This window comes from Embiotoca jacksoni, unplaced genomic scaffold, assembly GCF_022577435.1.
Source record: "Embiotoca jacksoni isolate LCO1_2020_lvr unplaced genomic scaffold, fEmbJac1.0.p SCAF_32, whole genome shotgun sequence".
Classification (NCBI taxonomy): Eukaryota; Metazoa; Chordata; class Actinopteri; family Embiotocidae; genus Embiotoca; species Embiotoca jacksoni.
In genome coordinates this window covers 4,764,184-4,786,037 of record NW_027185384.1, presented here as the reverse complement: position 1 = coordinate 4,786,037, position 21,854 = coordinate 4,764,184, and the positions used below count along the sequence as shown (strand labels likewise).

General features: G+C 38.8%; 1 protein-coding gene across 4 annotated transcripts in view; it reads right to left on the bottom strand.

The window, feature by feature from the left end:
* Positions 1-1,006: 1,006 nt before the first annotated feature.
* The window catches only part of cacna2d4a (calcium channel, voltage-dependent, alpha 2/delta subunit 4a), an 87,232-nt gene continuing 66,384 nt past the window's right edge, over positions 1,007-21,854 (bottom strand). For 3 of the 4 annotated variants that reach the window (XM_069164736.1, XM_069164737.1, XM_069164738.1), the window contains 12 exons: positions 15,139-15,200; positions 9,750-9,764; positions 9,232-9,276; positions 8,855-8,917; positions 7,326-7,396; positions 6,168-6,243; positions 6,017-6,069; positions 5,129-5,184; positions 3,985-4,105; positions 3,145-3,265; positions 2,953-3,030; positions 1,007-2,740 (listed from right to left, as the gene is read on the bottom strand). In XM_069164736.1, coding sequence (XP_069020837.1) covers positions 2,648-2,740; positions 2,953-3,030; positions 3,145-3,265; positions 3,985-4,105; positions 5,129-5,184; positions 6,017-6,069; positions 6,168-6,243; positions 7,326-7,396; positions 8,855-8,917; positions 9,232-9,276; positions 9,750-9,764; positions 15,139-15,200 — 854 coding nt within the window. In that variant the 3' untranslated portion in view covers positions 1,007-2,647. Of the gene's footprint in view, positions 2,741-2,952; positions 3,031-3,144; positions 3,266-3,984; positions 4,106-5,128; positions 5,185-6,016; positions 6,070-6,167; positions 6,244-7,325; positions 7,397-8,854; positions 8,918-9,231; positions 9,277-9,749; positions 9,765-15,138; positions 15,201-21,854 lie in introns of those variants that run through there. The other variant, XR_011179026.1, reaches the window with a different exon arrangement.

Below are 21,854 nucleotides of genomic sequence, written 5' to 3'. Positions count from 1 at the left end.
TAATCTAGATTTAACACATATTAAGTTTGATTTAGCATCTCCAAATTTTTAACAGGATTTTTCTCTGCAGTCCAACACAGGCTTCCACACGATAATCTACACTCAAGATGATTGAAAGTGCCATGTAAAATGAAATGCAAAATTGATTTTTTTTTTTTTCTTTCTGATGACCTACACATTTAAAATGATGTACCCCTGATTATTTGTCTGCTGCATTGGACTAAGAGGCCAGGAATTACAAGAGTACAGGAATTCGATTAGAGTAATCTCAAAGCTGCACTGGATTGTTCAACGGATTTGTTATTTACAGTTTGCGCTGCTACAGAATATGAAAAATAAATACATTTACTACATTGTTGTTCATAATTTGAGTTGAAGGAATCACACCTGTTAATCTTTTTGTAATCTTTGTGTGTGTGTGTGTGTGTGTGTGTGTATTTATTCATTGCTCATATTTTTTTCTCAAATAATTATTTTTATCCATCTTATTTAATGTATACGTATTTGTAAATTGTTTCTTATTCTGTGCGCCTTTTTGTGTTTCTTTGCTGCTGTGACGACTAAATGTCCCCACTGTGGGGTTAATAAAGTTTAAGTCTTTACTGTTGGTATTTGTTGTTGCAAGGGATGTTAAAAAGCTTTTGCATTTTCAGATTTGGGAGAAAATATGTTCAGTATCACAATTATCCCTCAAAATAAATCGTTTTGAAATACTTTGATAAATGATTGATATATTTCCAGTCAGATTCATTACTTTTATACAAAATCAGTCCATAAACATCCATGTAATCCATTTATGTATTAAAGTAATTCAAGGATGTCACAAATTTGATCACCTTGCATTAAGTATCAGTCAATCCCTTTATAGAATTTTCCGGTTTAAATTATTACTGTTTGTGTCTTTATATTTTCAGATTTTCTGTATTGATGTATTAATGTTTGCATCTTTATATGTGCACTGATATTATTCAGCAATAAACAAAACATGTCTGACAACAAATGGAGTACAAAAACCATATGGATAATTTAATTTACTTGGTACAAATCATGGCTTCAGTCAATGTGGACATGTCAACCATACAATATGCAGAATATTGTATCATGGAAAGTACCAACAAAAATGGGACAGATTAATTAAAATCACTTCCATAACCTCATCACAACAGAACATACTATTCTGATACGCACCCATACTCACAGTATGTGTCTAAGTCCATTACATGAACAGGCAAAATTTCAGGCAATTTTGTCATCAGCGTAAACTCAATTTAAAGACATGCTTTGTGAAATGATTTTTTTTTTTTTTTAAATACCATAAAAAAAAAGCTACATGGACACTTATAGGCCAAAATGCAATGGAATGCTGAACAGAACAGCTCAAAATATAAAACAAACAAACAAATGCATACAAAAATACCCTATGCAGTCAGATTTTCACTGTTAATTTACAATGATATTACATTTGTATTAACATTACACTATATTTTCAAAAATTAAGCTGTTACCAAGTTTCAGAGTGAGTCCCTCCATTTTATTTTATTTTAATAATGCAATTATAAATTCATATTTTTATTTATGGAAAGTAAGTAGTAGCAGAGTGAAGAACTGGGGGCCTAAGAAAAGTGTTTAAAAAGATAGTCTCCAGCAAACTAAATGTAAAACATCTTTGTTTTAATCCACCGAAGATACATCTGTTGTATTTGTAGAATTACAGCCTGTGAAAATCTTCAGCACATTTCTGGTTTCCACGTGTCCGGGCCCAATAGACAGATAAACATAATGACATAGAGTCTGAACAAACACACAGAAAGACACAGCTGATAAAGACAGAAAGGCAGACAGACATTGTTTTAAAATCAAAAACGGTCACAAAAACAAATAATAATCCTGGTAAAACTCAAAAAGGAGATCCCCATTTTGTTTATTACATATTCATATTCATGTCATCTCCCGAAATATAGCCCAACTGTGACCACTGCCTAGGCACTGAGCCTTTATTTTATCCACTGTTAATTATCCATTAACATTGTAAACATCCATGTCACAGATGACTCTTACCAGCAATGCAGCAGTGTTCCCCACATTTCCTGCTGTAGCCTTTCTCTTAGTGGCTATTATTCAACACAAAAAAGCAAAGTCTGCAGATGAAGCTTTGTGGGTGATAAAGCATTGGATGTGTTTGTGTACCAGAAGTGTGCATGCTTGCAACCGCATATATAATATGCATGTGTGTCAGCTCAGTGGGACATGGAAAACAAAAAACATGGTATTTTTCTTTTCTCCATTGGACTTTATTATGTTGCAACTTGTGACTCATAATCCCCTTTTGTCGATGCACGTCAGCGCTACCACCTCAATCGCCTTAGTTCCTTTTCATGCTGAAATGCAAAGTGGTGTATGAGAAAAAAAACTAATTCAAAAGTATCCATGGCAACAACGGTCCACTAACTTGCTTTTTTCCCCCTGCTCTTAAGCCACATCAAAAGTCCTTCTGGAGAGACTTGGTTTGCAGCCATTGTGAGCAAAATGTGCAGTCAGCTTATAAAAAAAACTCCACTCGAGGTGTACAGGGTTCATACAGATCTCTCGATTTTTCCCAGCCTCCTCCTTTACGAGAGAAAGGGTGAAACTGTAAAGTTGTCCATCATCAGGAGACAAGTGCAGTAAAGGAGAGACACATGAGGAAGAGAGAGGCTGAGAGAGATATAAAAGAAGCTCCTCCACAGTCGTTAGCGTTCTCCTGCAGGAACAAAACAAAAAGTAATTTCACTTTAGTTCTCCACTATGATTTACTGTAAATAATACCGGTATGATGAGATCAGACACTACTCTCCTTGAATTGGAAAACAGTTTGGAACACAGAACAAATGCAGTAAGACAATAAGTGGATGGTTGTTTTATGTATATATTAAGTTATGTTTTTAGTGTGTCACGGAGTAATGAGAAGCTGACCTGTGGGTGATAAGCGTGACAAGACCCGGGGCGTCGGCGAATCTTCTGGGACCTCATCCGGTCACACTTCACTGACGCGTTATGTACAGCGGGGTCAAGGAGCAATAATGGGAACAGGAGAGGGTCCTTTTGCACTCGAATATTAAAACAAAAGTTTTGAGCCCACTTTGTTCATGAATATAAACATCAAAGGATATATCTGACTTCCTTGGGCTGCATGGTGAGGGATGGGTATTGTCTGGAGCAGTCACAGTCTGCTTGCACCACCAGCATCAACAGGTTGCTGTCTGGTATCTGGTGCACAACAAACATCCTGACAAAAAAACAAAAGTGAAAAGTGTGAAAAACACAGAAAGACAACCTCAAATAGATGACATTAACACATTTTCCAGTAGGGGGCAGCAAGCTACAGCAATGTACTGTATGTAGAAAATGACCATAACGATAATAAAGTATTAATAATATTAATAATATTTTAAAAAAACACACATATAGGATTATTAAGCATTATGTTTTTACATTTTTACTTTACCAGCTTAACAAAACTCTATTAACATGTAAGAATCTTGCCCAAAAGGGACTATAAGCAATGGTTGTGCTGTGTTATACCACCTTTGTCCTCAGGAGGGGGATCACACTCAACCTATGATCACAAACCTCCTGTAATGCTTCACTCTCTTTCTCCTCTTGCCCCTCTGTTTGCCTCCCTCTGTTCTCCCATCTCTCTTTCTGTCACTCACCCTCCCCAGTTGCTCTCCTCTTTCATTTACCTCTCTTTATTCTTCCTCTCAGTTTCTGATTCTTTGCCTTTCTCTCTCTCGCCCTCCATATGGCTCTTGGTCTTGATCTGATTCAGTTGCTCTCTACTTATTTCCCTCTTCCTGATGCTGTTGTATAAATACACACTGCTCTCAGTATGCAGAGCATAGCAGAGCCGTGGAAAATGGATTTTGGAAGGACAATTTAATATGACTGGTCCCGGGCTTAGAGATGACTAGGGTGCCATTTGGCCGTGCATTAGTGTGTGCTTACTTCTGGCATCGTCCGCACTTAATAATGCTGTTGGTCTCTTTGACTGATGGCTCGTAAACGAAGCTGGGGTACTCTGTGTCACATGGTTGCAGGATGTCCCCTTTTTTCTTGTGAGCCGAGGCTAATGGAGAGATAGATAGGGGTCATGTCTTGAGGTTGGGGAAATAAATTAGTTTGTGTGAAAGTGTGTGTGTCGTTCTGTTGTGTGACGGACAGGCTGAGAGTCTGTGACAGAAGAAGGAGGACGTCGCATCTAAATACTTCACACTTCGGCTCTTTAGCCGGAGGCACTCGAGCTTGGTGGGTACTGCAAACAAAATTAAATGTGGTGTCTATGTCCAGGTGAAATGATGGGTTTGAAACCGGAAAGAAGAGCCATAATGGCTTGTCAAAATCTCACATGTTTGGCTGTGAGTCGTGTCTTTTTATTTGATTTCCTTAGAATGACATTAATTTCAAGAAAACTCTATTTTTGGGTTGTATTTTGAAGGATGCGCCTGCTGTAACTGCTCCCACTAAAAGCTACTGTAATCAGGCACATTCAATTTGATTTTGTTTGAAGTATACTGTAAACACCACACATAAAACACAAATTGCAAAAACTGCAGTTTTACAGAACACTGATCTTCCTAAAAAAGTCAGATACTCACATCCACTGTAAGATGGCTTGGCTGAATGGAGGGATGATGATGATGATGAGAGGGAGTGGATGATCAGCCAGTGTAGTAATGAGGAGGTGTGATTAATGGACAGACGGAGGCAGATGAAAGGTTAAGAAGATGTTATTATGTATGACACAACATACATGTTTGTCAATAGTATAATATATTCGTGGTAAAACGGAGTGATACGATGAGAATGAAATGAGTATTTTGAGTGAAATGTTGATGATGAGTATTACATGCAAAGACTTCTTACACTTATGTTAATATTTAAATCTAATTTTGGGGTCAATTAAAAAGCATGCATATGTATATGATATGGCACATTGTTTGTTAAGAATTGGTGTCTAGAGCAAATATTACAGTCATTCAGGTGAGGTCTGAGTGATTATAAAGCATGCATGACTTCCACATGTAGAAGAACATGCGTAATAAAAATACACAGACACAGAGTTCGGCCACTTTTCTTTTTGTGAGCTCACCGTCAGCAAAGTGCTCAGAGTGCCACAAGCCACAGATATTAAACTCCAGGAGGAACCTTAGAGAGGAGAGGAGAGTAGACACGGAGAGGCATTAGGCATTAGGTGGCCATTATTATAGACCAAAGCAGATTGCAAGCAGATTGTGTGCAGACTTCAAAAACTGGGCCAGGACCATAACTTCTGTCATGGGAATAATAAAATGGGTCTTCAAGTTATTCAGCAGTAATTGGTGGCTTTGGTAGAGGCTTCCTCCTAACTGGATAACCAGCCTTTTCCTCTTAATAAAGCTGCTGGATGTATTAAATGACTTCATCTTTACCAAGTCAAAAATAGAAGGTGTTTTTCCACCAATAAAAATAATAAAAGGAAGGATCCACTTTAAACTTCCTGTTTCAGTTTGACTTGAGAACTCCTATATTATCCATTCTATTGATTTTGGGAATGCACTTCCATGCTAAGCATTAAATAGGAATATAAACACTACTTTGAAGTCTGTACAGTAATATGAATGTATTGTCAGCAGTTGTTTTGATCACTTTATGAAGCCTGGAAACAGGTGAAATTGCTTGGCTCTGCTCAAAGGAATAAAATCCACCTACTCCCATTTCTAAAGCTCAGTAATTAACATGTCACATCGTATTTGTTGAATCCATTAAGAAATTCTCAAATAATTAATCATACACATTCTTATTAATCAAACACATTTTTATGTATTTTACCTCAAACAACACCTTGGATTTCAATTTTACCTTTTAACTGCTTAGCTACAAAAATTAACAGAATTTACCCAATACATTACAGCAAAATTGAACAAAAAGTCATTTATTTCTCGACACACTGTAACAAAAAGTAGAACAACCATGCCTGGTTGCCCCTAGCAACACTTACAGTAAGAAGTTGGAGAGGACCCACTTGAGGGTTGAAGCCAAACCGTAGAACGGCTGTATAGATAGACGGATGGATAGATTACATTTACTGCAGAACGGAACGGGCCATTATGGGAATATTGTTGTGTACAGAGTGATTTCAGTGTACATACGCTGAGAAGTGGACGGGCGTTGCTGACAGAGTGCGAGTTCATCTTACACATGGCCTGGTAGTCGAACAAGGATACCCTGTGGAACGCACACGCACACACGCACGCACACACACACGCGCGCACGCACACACGCACGCACGCACGCACACACACACACACACACACACACACACACACACACACACACACACACACACACACACACACACACAAAAGCACATAGTGTTGCTCTTCTGGCAGTGTTTCTCTGACTTACATTGATTCCTTGACCCCCTCTAGAGCACAGTGTTGTGTGACTGAGCAAAAACCTTCATAGAAATCCCGATAGCTGGCTTTACTCAGAAAAAAGAGAATCATTAGATCTGGAATTACCTTTTAGGCACAGGATTAACACAGTGTCATGATTTTTTTTCTTGTTTTTCTAATCTGTGAACATTTGGTCGTCATGCAGGTGCAAACACAATGACACACACACAAAACACACATTGCATACAGAGTGCAAACATACACACATTTCCACTGAAGTTCATGCATGCGCCAAGCCAGTTATGTAATATCCTGTGTCAAATTAAGCATGATGAAATCTTTTAGCTGTTTAAAAATAGCAGATCACTCGTGAGATTTCCAACATACAGTAAAAGACGGGAAAAAACTAAGAGGGGGGAAAAAAAAAAAAAATGCAAACCCGTAAATAAACTCAAGGAGGGAGGAAGAAAGAAAAGCAGAGAAAACTATATCACAAACACCAGGATGGGTGAATGAGCTCCCCTGAGCATGAAGAGACTATACACATGGCAGATACTATTATTATATGGCATGCATATGGGTTAATGTGCATACTAATTCATGAAAGAGGTGTGGAAAAACTTAAAGAAGAACCTAAAATAAACTAGGAAACATTACCATGCCAACTTCCTGATTAAGCCATTGCACTGCTGTTTGTGACACAGCCATTGGGTGACACAGTTGTATTCATGAACCAGATTCAAATGCGTGGTGTTCTGAATCTGAGACACCGGGACACATAAAATATCACTTCAGACGGCAGTGAGAACCCCACAGGACTTATTTAGCCCCTGTTTCTATTCCAACAGACAGACACAGGAGAAAACACAAACACAACTATCTCCTCAATCAGACACTACAACCAGACATTACCTTTTGAACATGCCCATTCTGATCAGCGTGGTCATCACTGATCCGTCAACCTCGCCAAAAAACCTTCCCACCTTTCAGGAAAGAGGGAGAGAAGATTAACACTGTGTGAGACAACCAGTGTGGCTGAACATGTCAAAGTCATCTCATGACAGTCTGAAAGAGGTAATATTGACTCCCTTCTGTGATATTTGCCCTCGCCACTTTCACCTCAGTGTGAACTGTATGATCAATTATTCTCCCGTGTTATCTGGTATGCTGGTTTTGTAACACATGTTAGCATACACGATTTGGCGTGTCGCCTTCAAATACAATAGAAGGTGGCTACTGGAAAGAAACAGTTTGACATCTTCGGAAAGATGTTTTTCAACCTCTAACCTTCAAGTTGGATGAGAAGGTCCATACCACTTTTATATCTGTGCAGTAAATATGAATGGCCAGCTGACTCATTTAACTCATGGCAAGAAGAAAAGTGTATTTCCCAAAATCTTGAACTATTTCTTTAACATGATTCAACTCAAACCTTAAAAACACATTTTGGCGTACTGTACGTGTGCGTGTCTGTATTTCCAGTAAAATGTTTACGATAATCAGTTATACAATAGTCACATATTTGGAGATACAATTTTTCGTTTGTGAACTTTTTTCTCTTCATATGAATAAAATTACAACCTAAGTCACATATACATATTTTTATGAGATGAGTTTAGGGCTTAAAATGGACATTTGAAAACCAAAATACAATAAAAACCAAGAGTACTAAATCTCTCAACTACAAAAAAATTACAGAGCATATTGTTGCTGTGTTTTATTGTGTCACGAAGTTTCGTGACCGTTGTCAGCTAGGATCTGTTGCCCCCCTGTATTGCTGTACTAATACAATTGTGATACATTATCACAGACTAATGTTATTTCTTACACTTATTATTGATAGTTACTTTGGGAAAAGGGTGAACTTTAAAAATTTTAATATGTAAATGTGAAAACTGTTACGTTACTCAAGGATGTCACTACTGTTGGAAAAAAAAAAAAAATAATATATATAATATTGAAAGTGTATTTTACATTTTTATGTGTAAAAGGCATGGTAGTCCTTCAAAACATAAGTGATCAGATAACCTCATATATAATAGGTTATCTGTGAAAAATTCAGAAATAGGATTTATAAGGTTCTTCACAGCTAAATTCTGGTTGCAGACAATATTTCAGCTTGGCTAGTTAACAGTTGTTCACTGAATGAGAGGGAGGAACCCTGGAAGAATCACAAGTACATTTTAGTGACCCTGAGCTATAAAGTACGAAAGTAACTCTAAATAATAGGCAACTAATTGTGGACCTGTTCCTCTGAGTGTGTTTCTTTTCTTGTAAGGTCATGAATATTGACAGGAGGAAGAGCTCTCACGTAATCAAGTCAAAAATCACTCCAGCTACATTTTCTCTCTCTCTCAGAGTGTGTGTGTGTGTGTGTGTGTGTGTGTGTGTGTGTGTGTGTGTGTGTGTGTGTGTGTGTGTGTGTGTGTGTGCGAGCTCACATCACTGCGCTGTTTAGAAATTAGGACGAAGCCATTATTGTCAATCACGTAGCAGTCGATATCCTGATGTGAGAGAAAGAAACAGAGACACAGAAACCAATTACTTATGTAAGAAAATATCTGTGTCAAACTCCACTGACAAAGATAACACAGATAGCTCAATAATTCATATAATTCAAACCAAGCCTTCTGAAGTGACTCAACATAACAGCAATACAAGTCAGTTTCTTACTTTTGCAGTCAGACCATAAAAAAAAAAAAAAAAGTTTTTTTTTTTACTTTTGGGGGGGGGGCTTATAATACGCATAGTAAAGAAAAAACTTCATGTTAGCTTGAAAATGAATATAATTATCAAGCAGAGGGCCAGATGTACTCACAATGCTGTCACAGCGAAGAGGGCAAACCCCCTCCACGTCTGAGCACTGCAGAAAAGAAATGTGTGATTTATTTCACCATCATCAAACGGGGAAGAAGTTTCACTGACAGATAAAAAGGTGAAAGTGTTGATTGCGAATGTGATAGGTGTTCTTCCACATTGTGAGTTTGGAAGTGAGCAATGTTTGTTTATGTGAAGACATAATTTTTAACACATATTCTGTCTGTTTGTCTGTGGAGGTGTTAAACTGGAAGCGCTCGTGTCTGCGTTGGTGAGAAACTATTAATTTGTGTGACATACGTGGCCCGTCTACCTGTGACAGGCTCCTGTTTGCCAGTTTGTGCGTATCTAATTTCTACATGTGTCTGACTGTGTGGATGTGTGTATGGTCTGTTTCATGCGAGGTGTGAAGATGACTTCATAGAACTCAGCAGGTGCTGAAGATGTTAAATTAGTTTTTGTAGACAAAGCAGAGTGATGCTTGGAAAAATGAGTGGAGGGGGAATAATGTATACTTACATCTGTGTCATTTGGCTGAGAAGATACAAAGAAAGCAACAAAGGGAGACAATAACAGAGCATGATGAAAAGCATTACTTCAGTTAATGATGTGTAATTTGATGCATTGGCCAGAGCCTGCTCCTCTCTGCTGCTGTCAGTTTGCTGTTGACAAAGGCAGAATATCTTCTTCTCAAAGCACCTTTCAAAATGGACAAAAGACCTACGATTTTTTTTTCATGAACACCAACGTCCAATATAACATTAAAATGTTTTCAAGCAGACCTGAACAATAAACATGGATATTGAAAAAAAGCAAAACTTCTACTTAGAACTTTAGTTCTTCCTCAACTAAAAATGTCAAACTCAAGCCACTTCTCCATTGTCGATACAAACTCTCCTCACTTTTGGCTCGATTTAGTTTTCCACTGCAGACAGAAACCCCTCAAATGTGGCGTTGTTACAATAGCAATGCCACATTAAACTAGGATGATGTCATCTTCAACATGACACACATACTTGCTGGATCCTCGGTGGATCAGCAACCAGACAGAGGAACATCTGCGCCTCTTCAATTGACCACTGCGTGGTTTTGTGGGTTGCCATTAATCGAGTAATCCAGTGAATCAAAAAGTTTTAGCCACCATTGCAGGTGAGTCAGTTAACTATGGCAGGTTTGTGCAGGATTTCCCTTTGTGAGGCAGTGATTGTGATGATTCTCAGTGTTCTGCAGTGTTTTCACGTCCCCTTTTAGGTGCTTAACTAGCTTGAAACGTCGATGCATCAGGTCCAGATACTAAACGCAACTTTGGGCCAATTGAAAACCAAAAGTAGCAAGTAAAGTAGAGTCGAGCTGAGCTGGGACTGGCAGTGGAAAAGGGGATTACATATCAACCTCTGCAGTTGGACACAAAGTCAAAAATGGTGAAGAAAATGTGACTGTATTTGTCATAATATAAAACTTTTATCTCCATCAGCACAGTCCTTCTGTCTCTTCCTCTGTGGACTGGTCATGAGTCCAGACTTCAGTAGCTTTCCTCATGACTTTCTGGCCACACATTTATGTCGATAGTAAATGTGGATTGGTCTCTATGGACAATATGTCTTTGGAATCATGGTCAAGCTAAACAGAGCATGTCGACGTGTGAATGAGACAATCCATCATACTTTTCAATCCCATTACTGCAAAGTGTCAGTCTTTCTCTCTGCTTCCCATCGTTGCCTCTTGAAATAAACTACAATTTGGTGGACTGACAGACACGATGATGCTTCCCCACACACAAAAGAACAAATGGCATAGCTTAATAGACAACATTTTTAAAAACGTAACTGTCCCTTTCTGAACATTAACGGGAATCATAAAAGTCTAAAGCCCTGCAGATGAATCCCAGAAGTCACCCAACATTGATTTCTACTAGCTTCAACAAACATTAGGCCAAAATGGTGGCACAAGGGAAAAAACATGGGGTACATCACATTAAAAAGAAGTTATCTTCTTGGGAGCAATAATTTACTGTCCACTAGCTGAATATAATTTGTGGGCATGACAAATATTCTGGATGAATGAAGCATCAAGCAAGGCGGAAAGGTTTGATCTACAGGGGAGCATGAATACACACAGTTGATTTCACCTCTTATATTATGTTTCCTGTCTATAAATAGAAATTTTAACCTGATCGTTGCTCTCGAGAAATAGTCAGGTTGACACAAACACTTCAGCTGAGTTTCATTTGAGATGGCTTGATTTACAATTATCATCATCTGCAGTCCTGCTAATGAATTAAAGCTGCAAGTCTGTATCTTCTCTGCAACCAACTCTTGTACTGTGCGTCTCATCCACCTTCTTGTTCCTCCAGCTTCAGGTGAAGCAAATTACATTTATTCATTTTTAATTATGAAATAATCTTACTTGCAAAAGACTGAAAAAAAAGAGTAAAATGATTTTGGTTTATGTAATTGCACTAATAAACCTTAATTTAATATTTCAATAGTTACACTGCAGTGCTATCACAAACAGCAAGCAGGTACAGAGTTCAAATATATGGGATACTAGAGAGAGGAAAAACAGCTGAGACTTCTCGGTGAGATAAAATGCATCTCAAGGTGTGAATGACAAAAAAAAAATCTATCATCTTTTGATTCCCATCATCACCTTGGAGCACCTCACTGCTTCTGCACTTGCTGTCAGACAAAATACAGAAGCAGTGGCTTCACACTGTAAATTTGAATGTGATGAATCTTTGTCAAATTAAATTTTTCAGGTTGAACCAATGTGGGAACATCATGTGTCAGTGGAACAATGCGATGGAGTAAATTCCTTTTTTAATCCCTTCATATTTAGACTTGTTTCTTTCTTTTTCTCATCATCTCTTACACGTAGGAAACTCTTAAAACTCATGAATAGAGACAGCAGACGGAGCACAGTGTGCTGTACAGTGATGTCAAACGAGTTTCCTATTAACATTCTGACTGATTTTGATTAGACGGTACTCTGTTTTATTTTTACTCTGACTAATTCATAATTCATCTACTAAGGACATCTTATTTTAAGATAGTCAACCTTGTACTGTAACTATAAGGTCACTGTGAGGGTTTCCCTCACTTATGTAACTATACTGAGATCTGCGGACTGTGTGCAGTGAGTTCCTTGTTTTAATCATTCAATTTATAATTTGTGACTTGTAATTTATTTTGTAATTAAACCAAGCCAATTGATATGATTCAAATATTTCTCTTATGACCAGCTAATGATGAAGTAGCGTACAAATGAAGGAAAACCATCATGTAAACATGACGGCCCTCTGGCTGAAGTCTTTTTAGCAAGATGGTTGTGGCTGCCACGTGACTGTTTATTTGTACTTCCGCCTGGTGCTCGGTCTTTCATTCAGGATTTTCAGAAGGTACAGTGTCGTCACCCCTGAGGGAGCTGAACACTTAAAATAGACTGTAGAGAGAATCTCATGCACACACACATACATTTATATGCGTAGAAAGAAAAAAGCACACACTGTGAGGGCACACGCACACACAAAGTCTATGAAATAAAGATCAAGTACATGACAGGAGTATAAAATGATTACGTAAGCTATCTGGGGGAAGAGAGAGGGTGGAGGAGAGGAGACAAGGAAAGAAGGAGACAGTATGGGATTTAAGAAAGGAGGAGGCATTGCTGGAAAAAAAAATTCAACACGGGAAAACTGAGGAGGAGAGGTGGAACAAGGAAGAATTACGGCTGGAGAAGACAAAAGTGTGCACAGTGACTTTCTATACAGCATAAATCTAGAGGATAACAACTCTATTGCAAATGATGCTAATGAGCTCCTAGTTGATGCATATGGACACACCAACACATTTGTGCGCAGATGGTTGTGCATATGTTCCCTGTCAACCTGACACACATTAACATTAACAGACCAACACACATATACACTCTCGTCTTCAAACCTCCACACACAAATACACAAGTACATAGAAACATGCACACGTGCGCGCGCGCGCACACACACACACACACACACACACACACACACACACACACACACACACACACACACACACACACATATGTGGGAGCTGCCGATCCGAGCTGCGGTAGCTATCCATCACTTAATGGCTAGCCAGCAGCCCTAATGCTCTTTTAACTGCTGTCATTTACAGCCATGGAGGAGAAGGGCAGAGTTATCAAACACCTGCTACAGCTAAAGTGTTCTACCAAATTAAGCAAGACTTCCCCAAGCAAAATGTTTTCTTGAAGGTGTGGAAGAACCCAAAGAATACTAATCACTGAATCCAGTACTGAATCTGAAATCTCTGCAGAACACACAGCATATGCTGTGAAAACAATCCTAATGATGATATTTATAATGTTTTAGGTGGGGGAGGCTCTCTTTTAATGGTGGGAGGCTGGGAGCGCACTACATTAGGCTTTGAATTAAACAAAGTTTGAATGCTGTAATTACCAACTAATGGAGCAGAAAAATAACCTATAATCATCTCTGACTCCTTGTCATACAGTAATATGGTGTCAAAGTGGTCTGCCAGCTTCAAGGCACATTCCTGTATGTGAGACAGAGGCCACACAGATACCGATGTCTTTCCTATTATATCAGATATTAAACAGCTTCATATTCACTCACAGGACTTTTGTGAATTGGGGCAGTTGGTTAATGCTTCAAAGATTAATGTGAAATTTTAATGTTCAACGGGAAACACAACATAAAAATGATCTGACTGAAAACTAAACTTCTCAAGGCAGCAGCCTGGTAAGATTTAACTCTGACAAAATCTAAAAGCTCCTTCGGATTTGACAAAAAACTGGGTTTGGACGCAGGATATTCATAATTTTGAGACATAGGAAAAATGTAGAGGTAATTATTTCAGGGGAGACGGGTGAGAGGATTGTATTACTCGTCATGAACTGATGATTGTGTTGTATGTATTCCGCAAGCATTCTTCGATTTAACTGCTATAATTATAAATACATCAAACATTTCTCATTAGTGCCAGTATGGTGCCACAGGGGACAACAATAACAACGACAAAATAATTTAAATCTAACTTGGAAAAAAAACTGAAGCAATAATGAAATAATTACACGGTTTGATTCTCAAACTATGCACAATGATACCTGAAATTTAGAAATGATATCATATTTTCAAATATAGATAGTAGCATCTATTAAATGACAGTTTTTAAAGCACAAAGATGACCGTGTAGGTAGAGGTTAATTATATTCAGGAGTGTGTCTAAGATTGTGTTGTTCTGTATTTAAACCTCACTTTTTAAAATCAAACTCTGCACCTCATAAACCCCGTGTTAAAGACGGGTCTCTGCTTGTTTAAGCACTGATACAGAGATTTACAATAATCTGCGAGAACTTCTGGTCAACACTTGCGTCACATTGACACCAGCAAAAAGGCCCCAAGAAATCTCAAAACCTGCATTGTTGTTCACACCACCTACATAACTTTGTTACAATAGTAGGCAAAGACCGTAATCCTGCAACTGCACTCATTCTTAATTCATCTATTAATTTATGCATTGCGCATACAAGAAGGCTATTAAATGCTTCATAAAAGTATGAATGGTAAGAATTGTCTCTTGTTTTCTCTTTCACATTTTATTTGAAATAGCAGTGGTATGCTTTTTATTTCCTCCTGTTGGTAATTACTGTATGTATTTTTGTCTGGGCTCATTCCACATTCAAAACAGCAACTTCATGCACTAATTACGCCACTGCTTTTTAAAAGTGGCCCCAAAATTGACAAAAGACCAATATTTCTTATACAGTGGGGGCAAAAATTACCCCCCAAATATTTTTTTCTTTAAACTCCGACACTGATTTAAACTGTGTAGATGTTTTTTTTTCTTGTTTTTTTTCCCCTACACTGCTTGAGACCGTGCAGACTTACCTGTCGTGCTATGGCCCAAAGTCTGGACTCAAACAACTCCAGAGTCATCTGGACCCCAATGGCTGTAGAGAAAGAGAGATGGAGAGAGAGAGAGAGACATCAGTTAAACACAATAAAATGCAAGTAACCTAAAATAAAACCTCTCTCTGATGTGAAGACCGTACAGCATATTGTAATGGTAATAAAATAGCAGCAGGACTAATACATGAAGTGTATCAGTAACAGCAGTGATAGTCACAGATGCCACTGCGGTGATAACATTTTCTGCTTAAGTAGTGATTGTTACAAGCCCTGCTAGCAGCGAGAGGAAAGAGAAACTTTAATTCCAGCACTTTAGAACAAAAGAAAATTAATGAGCCGTTTAATGTCCCAGAGTAAGAGACTGTATCGCTCTCATGGCTCTCAGGCTGGAGGAGGAGAAGAGGACCTGCTGTAGAGATCAGTTCTGCCTTCAGAACTCAATTTATGAAAATCCTTTTACAGTAACTGGCCTTCTGAGCCTCGCCGGCAGTCTGTGAACCGCCTATTCTTAGATGGTGTGTGTGCATGTGTGTATCCAACCTCTCCACATTATTAGCACTCTTGGTCACAACACATTAATCCCAGAATTAGTGTGTGTCACACATGCACGTACGCACACACGCCGTGGCCGAGTGATTGCTTATGTCAGTTTAGGCTGTATGTCTGTCAGCATTTCAGTCAGCATGGTAATGCAAAAAGGAACTGCAATTGCCTAAGTTCTCAGTGCACACATACTGTATACACCCACACACACACACAACAAATACACACACACACACACACACACACACACACACACACTGCGAGGGAATATATGACGCTTCATATTGGCATCAAAAGACTCAGCGTTTTTTCTCCCGGTGTGCTTTGTGCTGCCGGAGAGTCTTCGCGCTGCTCATAATACATAAAAAACATTAAGAACACACATACGCCTGCACACACACACACACACACACACACACACACACACACACACACACACACACACACACACACACACACACACACACACACACACACACACACAGTAGGTGAGACAGCGTGCACAAAATAACAATTCATAATTTTCTGACCTATAAACAAATTTAAATTAAAAAAGTTTAACAGTGTAATATTTGTGTGTGATTTATTAAACTTGCACATCTTTTAACACTGATGTTTTAATGTAGTTCTTTTATTTTGTCCCAAATGTTAACATTTATGTTATAAGGTGGTTGTCTTACTTTAACTGTAATTATCACTTGCCATATATTCTGGCCTTTGTATCTGTACCATACTGTTTGGTGATTTTACACTTTAAATAAATTGGCTGATTGAAAACCATGATCTTGTATTCTAGAAATTTGAATGCACTTTATTTTCCCATCCCAGGTAGCCATTGTTTCCCCTCATTTCCATGTGAAATGGAGGTGTGCTGCAAGCTTGTTTCTCTCTTGTGTCACAAGAGTTCATTCAATCAGTTGTGATGCCGAGGCGTGGCTGTAATCAGCCAGTAATCAGTCATGTACACAGAAAAAGGTGTTCAGCTGATGAACAGATCCAGGAACATTGTTCTCAAATGTCATGGGTGTTAATATCTACAGGCAAACATTTACAGACAGCAACAGTAGTGGCAATTTTATGCCAGGGGCACATATTTGATTTGCTGTCACATATCACTATCTGTATGATATACTTCATGGCATTCAAACACCCTCTCGCACATCTCCTTTGTGACCCTGAAGTCATCTACCGCCACCAATAATCTCAGATAAAGTGTTGGAAGGCCATTATGGAGGGCAGCAGTAATCTGCTTTCTTTCCCTGTCAGAGCTAGAAGCTGATAGGCCAAATCTAATTAAAACCACCACACTGATCCCCATGTGTGTGTGTGTGTGTGTGTGTGTGTGTGTGTGTGTGTGTGTGTGTGTGTGTTTGTCTGCTGGAATAGATGTTTTTTTCATAACGGGTGTGCACAGTTTGCAAGCATTTAACACTTAACATTTGCTCAGTCTGCATACAATTGTGTACACAACGAATTGCATGACCTTTCATGCATGCAAGTGAAAATGTGTGCGCTCCTGGGTTTGTTTGTGTGGATGTGCATGTGCATTGTGTGTGTGTGTGTGTGTGTGTGTGTGTGTGTGTGTGTGTGTGTGTGTGTGTGTGTGTGTGTGTGTGTGTGTGTGTGTGTGTGTGTGTGTGTGTGCTTGTGTGAGCGCATATCTTGTACACTCACAGTCTGAGGTGCAATTAGTGCGGGCTGCCAATCACAGTGGAGTATGCTTTCAACAGGAAATGAATTAATGAAGAAATAAATAAAAAATTGAAGTAACCAAGAGCTGGAGTTAATTGGTTATTACACTGGCAAGATAGAGACATAAGAGACGGAGGATGACTGGTAAAAAGACTGTGCGAGAAAGAAAAGGGGGCCCTGAGAACAAGAGTAAACAGACTCTGAGTTCCACTGCATCGTTGTTCAGTAAGATTTCTGCCCCACAAAATATGCAATTTAGCCCTGTGTATGTATTGTAGAGTGAGACAAGTAGTCAGTAAGACAGAAACAAAGGTAGGCAGGTAGGATGACAATGGATGACTAGAAAAATTAACAGATAAACACTGATAGCCGCAGACAGAGTGAAGATGAGACATAGTCATACAGTTTTGAAGTACATGCACACTCTGATCAAACAGAACCTGTGCTGTTTATGGAAACATTGGCTATTAATAGCACAATTTCATTAAATAAATGCACTTAGACCATAGTATACAATTAATACACGTGTAGCATTCATTCATTTTGTATTGGCAGGGTTTGATTCATACGGATAAAATGGATTATGGATTATATTAAATTTATTGCAAATAAACCCAGTTAAAATTGACCTTTAAGGCTTCCAAAATTATACTTTATTAGTGTAAGTGTAAACTGGAATATTAGATTCCCTGGTAATGCTGTTTTCTAAAAAAAAAAATACATTTATATACTGCTAATCTGAAACATCAAATATCACCCCTTTTAAGGACATGGAAAGATTGCTGTCTTGATGAAATAGTGGAAAAGTCAACAGTGACAGATGGCTGGAAGCGTTTTGGTAGTCTAATCCTAATACAGGATGTAAGAAACTAACTCTAATGTCTGGGATTAACGTCTGTCGAATGCATACCAACCACATTCCTGGTACCCGTGCAGAGAGAAGTAACTGTGCAGTTCTATAAATGGGTGCCTGTTCATGTACATACATATTTGTGCACTGTGTTTGTGTGTGTGTGTGCCTGTGCATGTTCATACATATTTGTGCACTGTGTGTGTGTGTGTGTGTGTGTGTGTGTGTGTGTGTGTGTGTGTGTGTGTGTGAGTGAGTGAGTGAGTGAGTGAGTGAGTGAGTGAGTGAGTGAGTGAGTGAGTGCGTGTCGTGCTGAGGTGGCACAGGAGGTCAGCTTGTGTTAAATGACCACTGAGTAAAGCTCGTGTTGATGGTTCTCTTAGCAAGACCCTGGAGTCAAGGCTAAATATATAGGAACACACACACACAAGCAGAGTCAATAAATTAAACTGGCACATAGACTAAGTCTCTGGGTACAGAGGGGACACTGGAAATAAGGCCACTCATGAGGAGGTCACTTCATTCTTCTCTGTTTCTCTTTCTCTTTCACACAAACACGAACACACACACACACACACACACACACACACACACACACTGCAGTATGCTTTTGTAATGGATGTGTAAAGCAGATATAATACATACAACAGTGGGGGAAAAAACGACGAGGTAAGAGAGAGAGACCAAAGGAGTGACGGGAACACACACACTGCCCACGGGCGCACACACACACACACACACACACACACACACACACACACACACACACACACACACACACACACACACACACACACACACACACACACACACACACACACACACAGAAAGGTTGTAAACAGAGCACAGATACTGCAATCAAAGGAACAGATTAATTGATATGATGGAGTCAGGTGGCTCAGATGGAGAGAGGATGATGGAAGCATGAAGAGGGACAAGATGGAGGACAGGCAAAGGAGAAGACGAAAGGCAGAGTGGATGAAAGAGGATGAATTGATTTTTAATAATGTTATGAGCAGGAAACCCTTTTCATTTCAACCAAGCGTGGCTGTTAATAATAGAGCTGGGGGAGATCAAATGGTTGTGCTTGAGCGTGCATGAGCGTCTGTGTGTGTTTTTCATTCTTTCACACGTGTGTGTTTATTTGTGTGTGTACAGATAAGAAAAGAAGTTGAGGTGGGAGATGAGGAAAACAAAGAGTTATGGATGGTGTGTATTTGTGTGTTAGTCTGAGAGGTACTTCTTCACACCTTCTGCAAAACAAAAGAAAGTTCCGGTTTATTAAAGCTTGAATGTTATTTTTGTAGTTTTGGTTCCCAGTCCGATTGGTAATAATAATCAACCCAGTTTCACAGCAAAATAGTTACATTGGACGACAGCGCAAAACACATTAGTTTCACAATAACGGCTCAAAAATTGTGTGATGCCAACATTTTTCTATGCCTGTTGTTTTCTGTTGGCCTGCGTCCACGTAGTGTGACTGTCCAACAAAGCCCACTGATGTCTCAGACATACACAGAAAATTCCTTATGTTTTGGCACTGAAACTAAATAGTTAAGTTTAGGAAAAGATTAGGGGCTGTGTTCCAAATGGCATATTTCCCTACGTACACTCACAGATAATAATTTTACATGTCAGTACTCTGACCTGTGAAGTGGTTGGATTTTGGCGGGGCAGTGTTGTCTCAAATTGTTCTGCACTTAACAGAAATAACTGTAACACTTGAATGCTTCACCCGCCAACATATTTGCAAATTTTATGATTTTACCCAGAAATAACAGTGTCTTTGTGCCCTCTGGTTAACACACAAAGGGTTCAATCCAACAGCAGTTTGTTGGTACGTTGTGAAGAATAAACACTTTCGTGTGGTAATCTTCAACAGCTGCAGCTTTGTCAGAGTCTTTGATTTGAAAATACTTTAGGTTGGTATTTCATACCCGTCTGTGTGAACACACTGTTGCACTCAAAATAGTGAGTGTTCGTTTTACAAATACGCCATTTAGAAAACAGCCACAGTTAGAATTAAAATAAGAGTAGTTTTACTTTCTCAGACTTGCACATCGCTCTAAGGTTGAGAGTTCTGTGTATGATCCATCCAAGAAGCCGCGACCTCCTCTTTGTCCTCCGTCACGTGACTTCCTTCTTCGACAAGTTTTAGAATAAACTTTTGTGCTGTGGACCAATGTAGCTACTTTGATGTGAGACTGGGTTGTAACAACATCCCTTGAATAACTGCCCTTTCTGGTTGCTTGTTTGACCTCTGAACACACCGGGCACCACTGATCGGTGTTAGCACACTGTAACCAGGCCAAACAGTGACCGACATGCTGGAGTATAAATTTTTAACCTCCGTGTCCCTCAGCTGCTTCAACTTCAGCAGAGTGATGATTACCCAGAGTGCTTCAAAGAACTCGCATGAACTTGTTGTCATAGCTGCCGATTTAACACTTTGCAGAAGATTTTTTCAGTATGATGCTGACTCATTCAAACCTTGACCTCAAAACACAATACCTTTGCTTTGCATTTTCAACCAATAAATCTACAGAGGATCTTTATATTTAACTGTTATATGTCTGCACAAGATAACAGAAGGAAATATTTTTTGGGCTGTTTTTTAAGCATGTTTCTGGGTGGATTTTAATTAAAGCTCTTCTCTAATGAGTGTTTGATGTTAGGAAAAGTAACTGATCCACAGAAGCTGTATTGCGGTGCCTTCGGACCTTGTTTGAAGTCTTCATGGGGAGTGTGTTTAATTCGAACTGACTGTGGACAAGAAGATTACAGTTTATCTGAACAAACGTTGAAGTCTTATGTCTTTTTGTTTAGTGTCTCAGTCTTTTGTAGTTTCTTGTACACACATCAACAGTGACAAAGAGACAGCAACAGAAACAGTCCCACAGATTATAGCTTTGTCACTTAGAAATAGCATCGGTGTTCTCTTTCCCTCTGTCTCTCTCGCAAACACACAAACACATAATTACAGTTTTGATCAACAAATGTCAAACATTCATCAGTAAGATGGCACAGAGAGACAAAGGGGCACTTCTCAATGTTTTTCTTCTCTTTTGTACCAAATCCTTCTTCTCTTTCCTTGCATCCTCTATATTATGTGACCATTGATGCTTCAAAACGTCTTGCTCTTTTTTATGTTCTGTCTTCTATTAAAAGATTTGGGTTTAGTCTATTTGCACAAACAGGCTAAACAATATCAAAGCTTAATATTGAGAATGCATGAGTAAGAAATGCCAAAATTATCATAAGTAGAGGACCAAAAAGGGAGTTTTGTGATGACTTGAATCATATAATCAGCTTATTTTATTGTGCCGTTTCTGAATTAGTATTACAGGAACACGAAGATGTTTTAGCACACCATGTTAAATACAAAGTGATGTCTGACACCCATGTGCTCCAAGTGTAACTGATCGATAAAGGTTATAAAGTATTTCAATTCGGTGTAAATGGGAGCAAAGGCACACAATGGAATGCACAGCGGCAACAGACTGATCTGAATGAAGTAAACTGCCAGCACTGCTGGGCTGCCTCGATACGTAATGTTATCATTTATAAAGTTTCTCACTTCAGGTTTTATTTTGAAATTCTAGTGGAAATA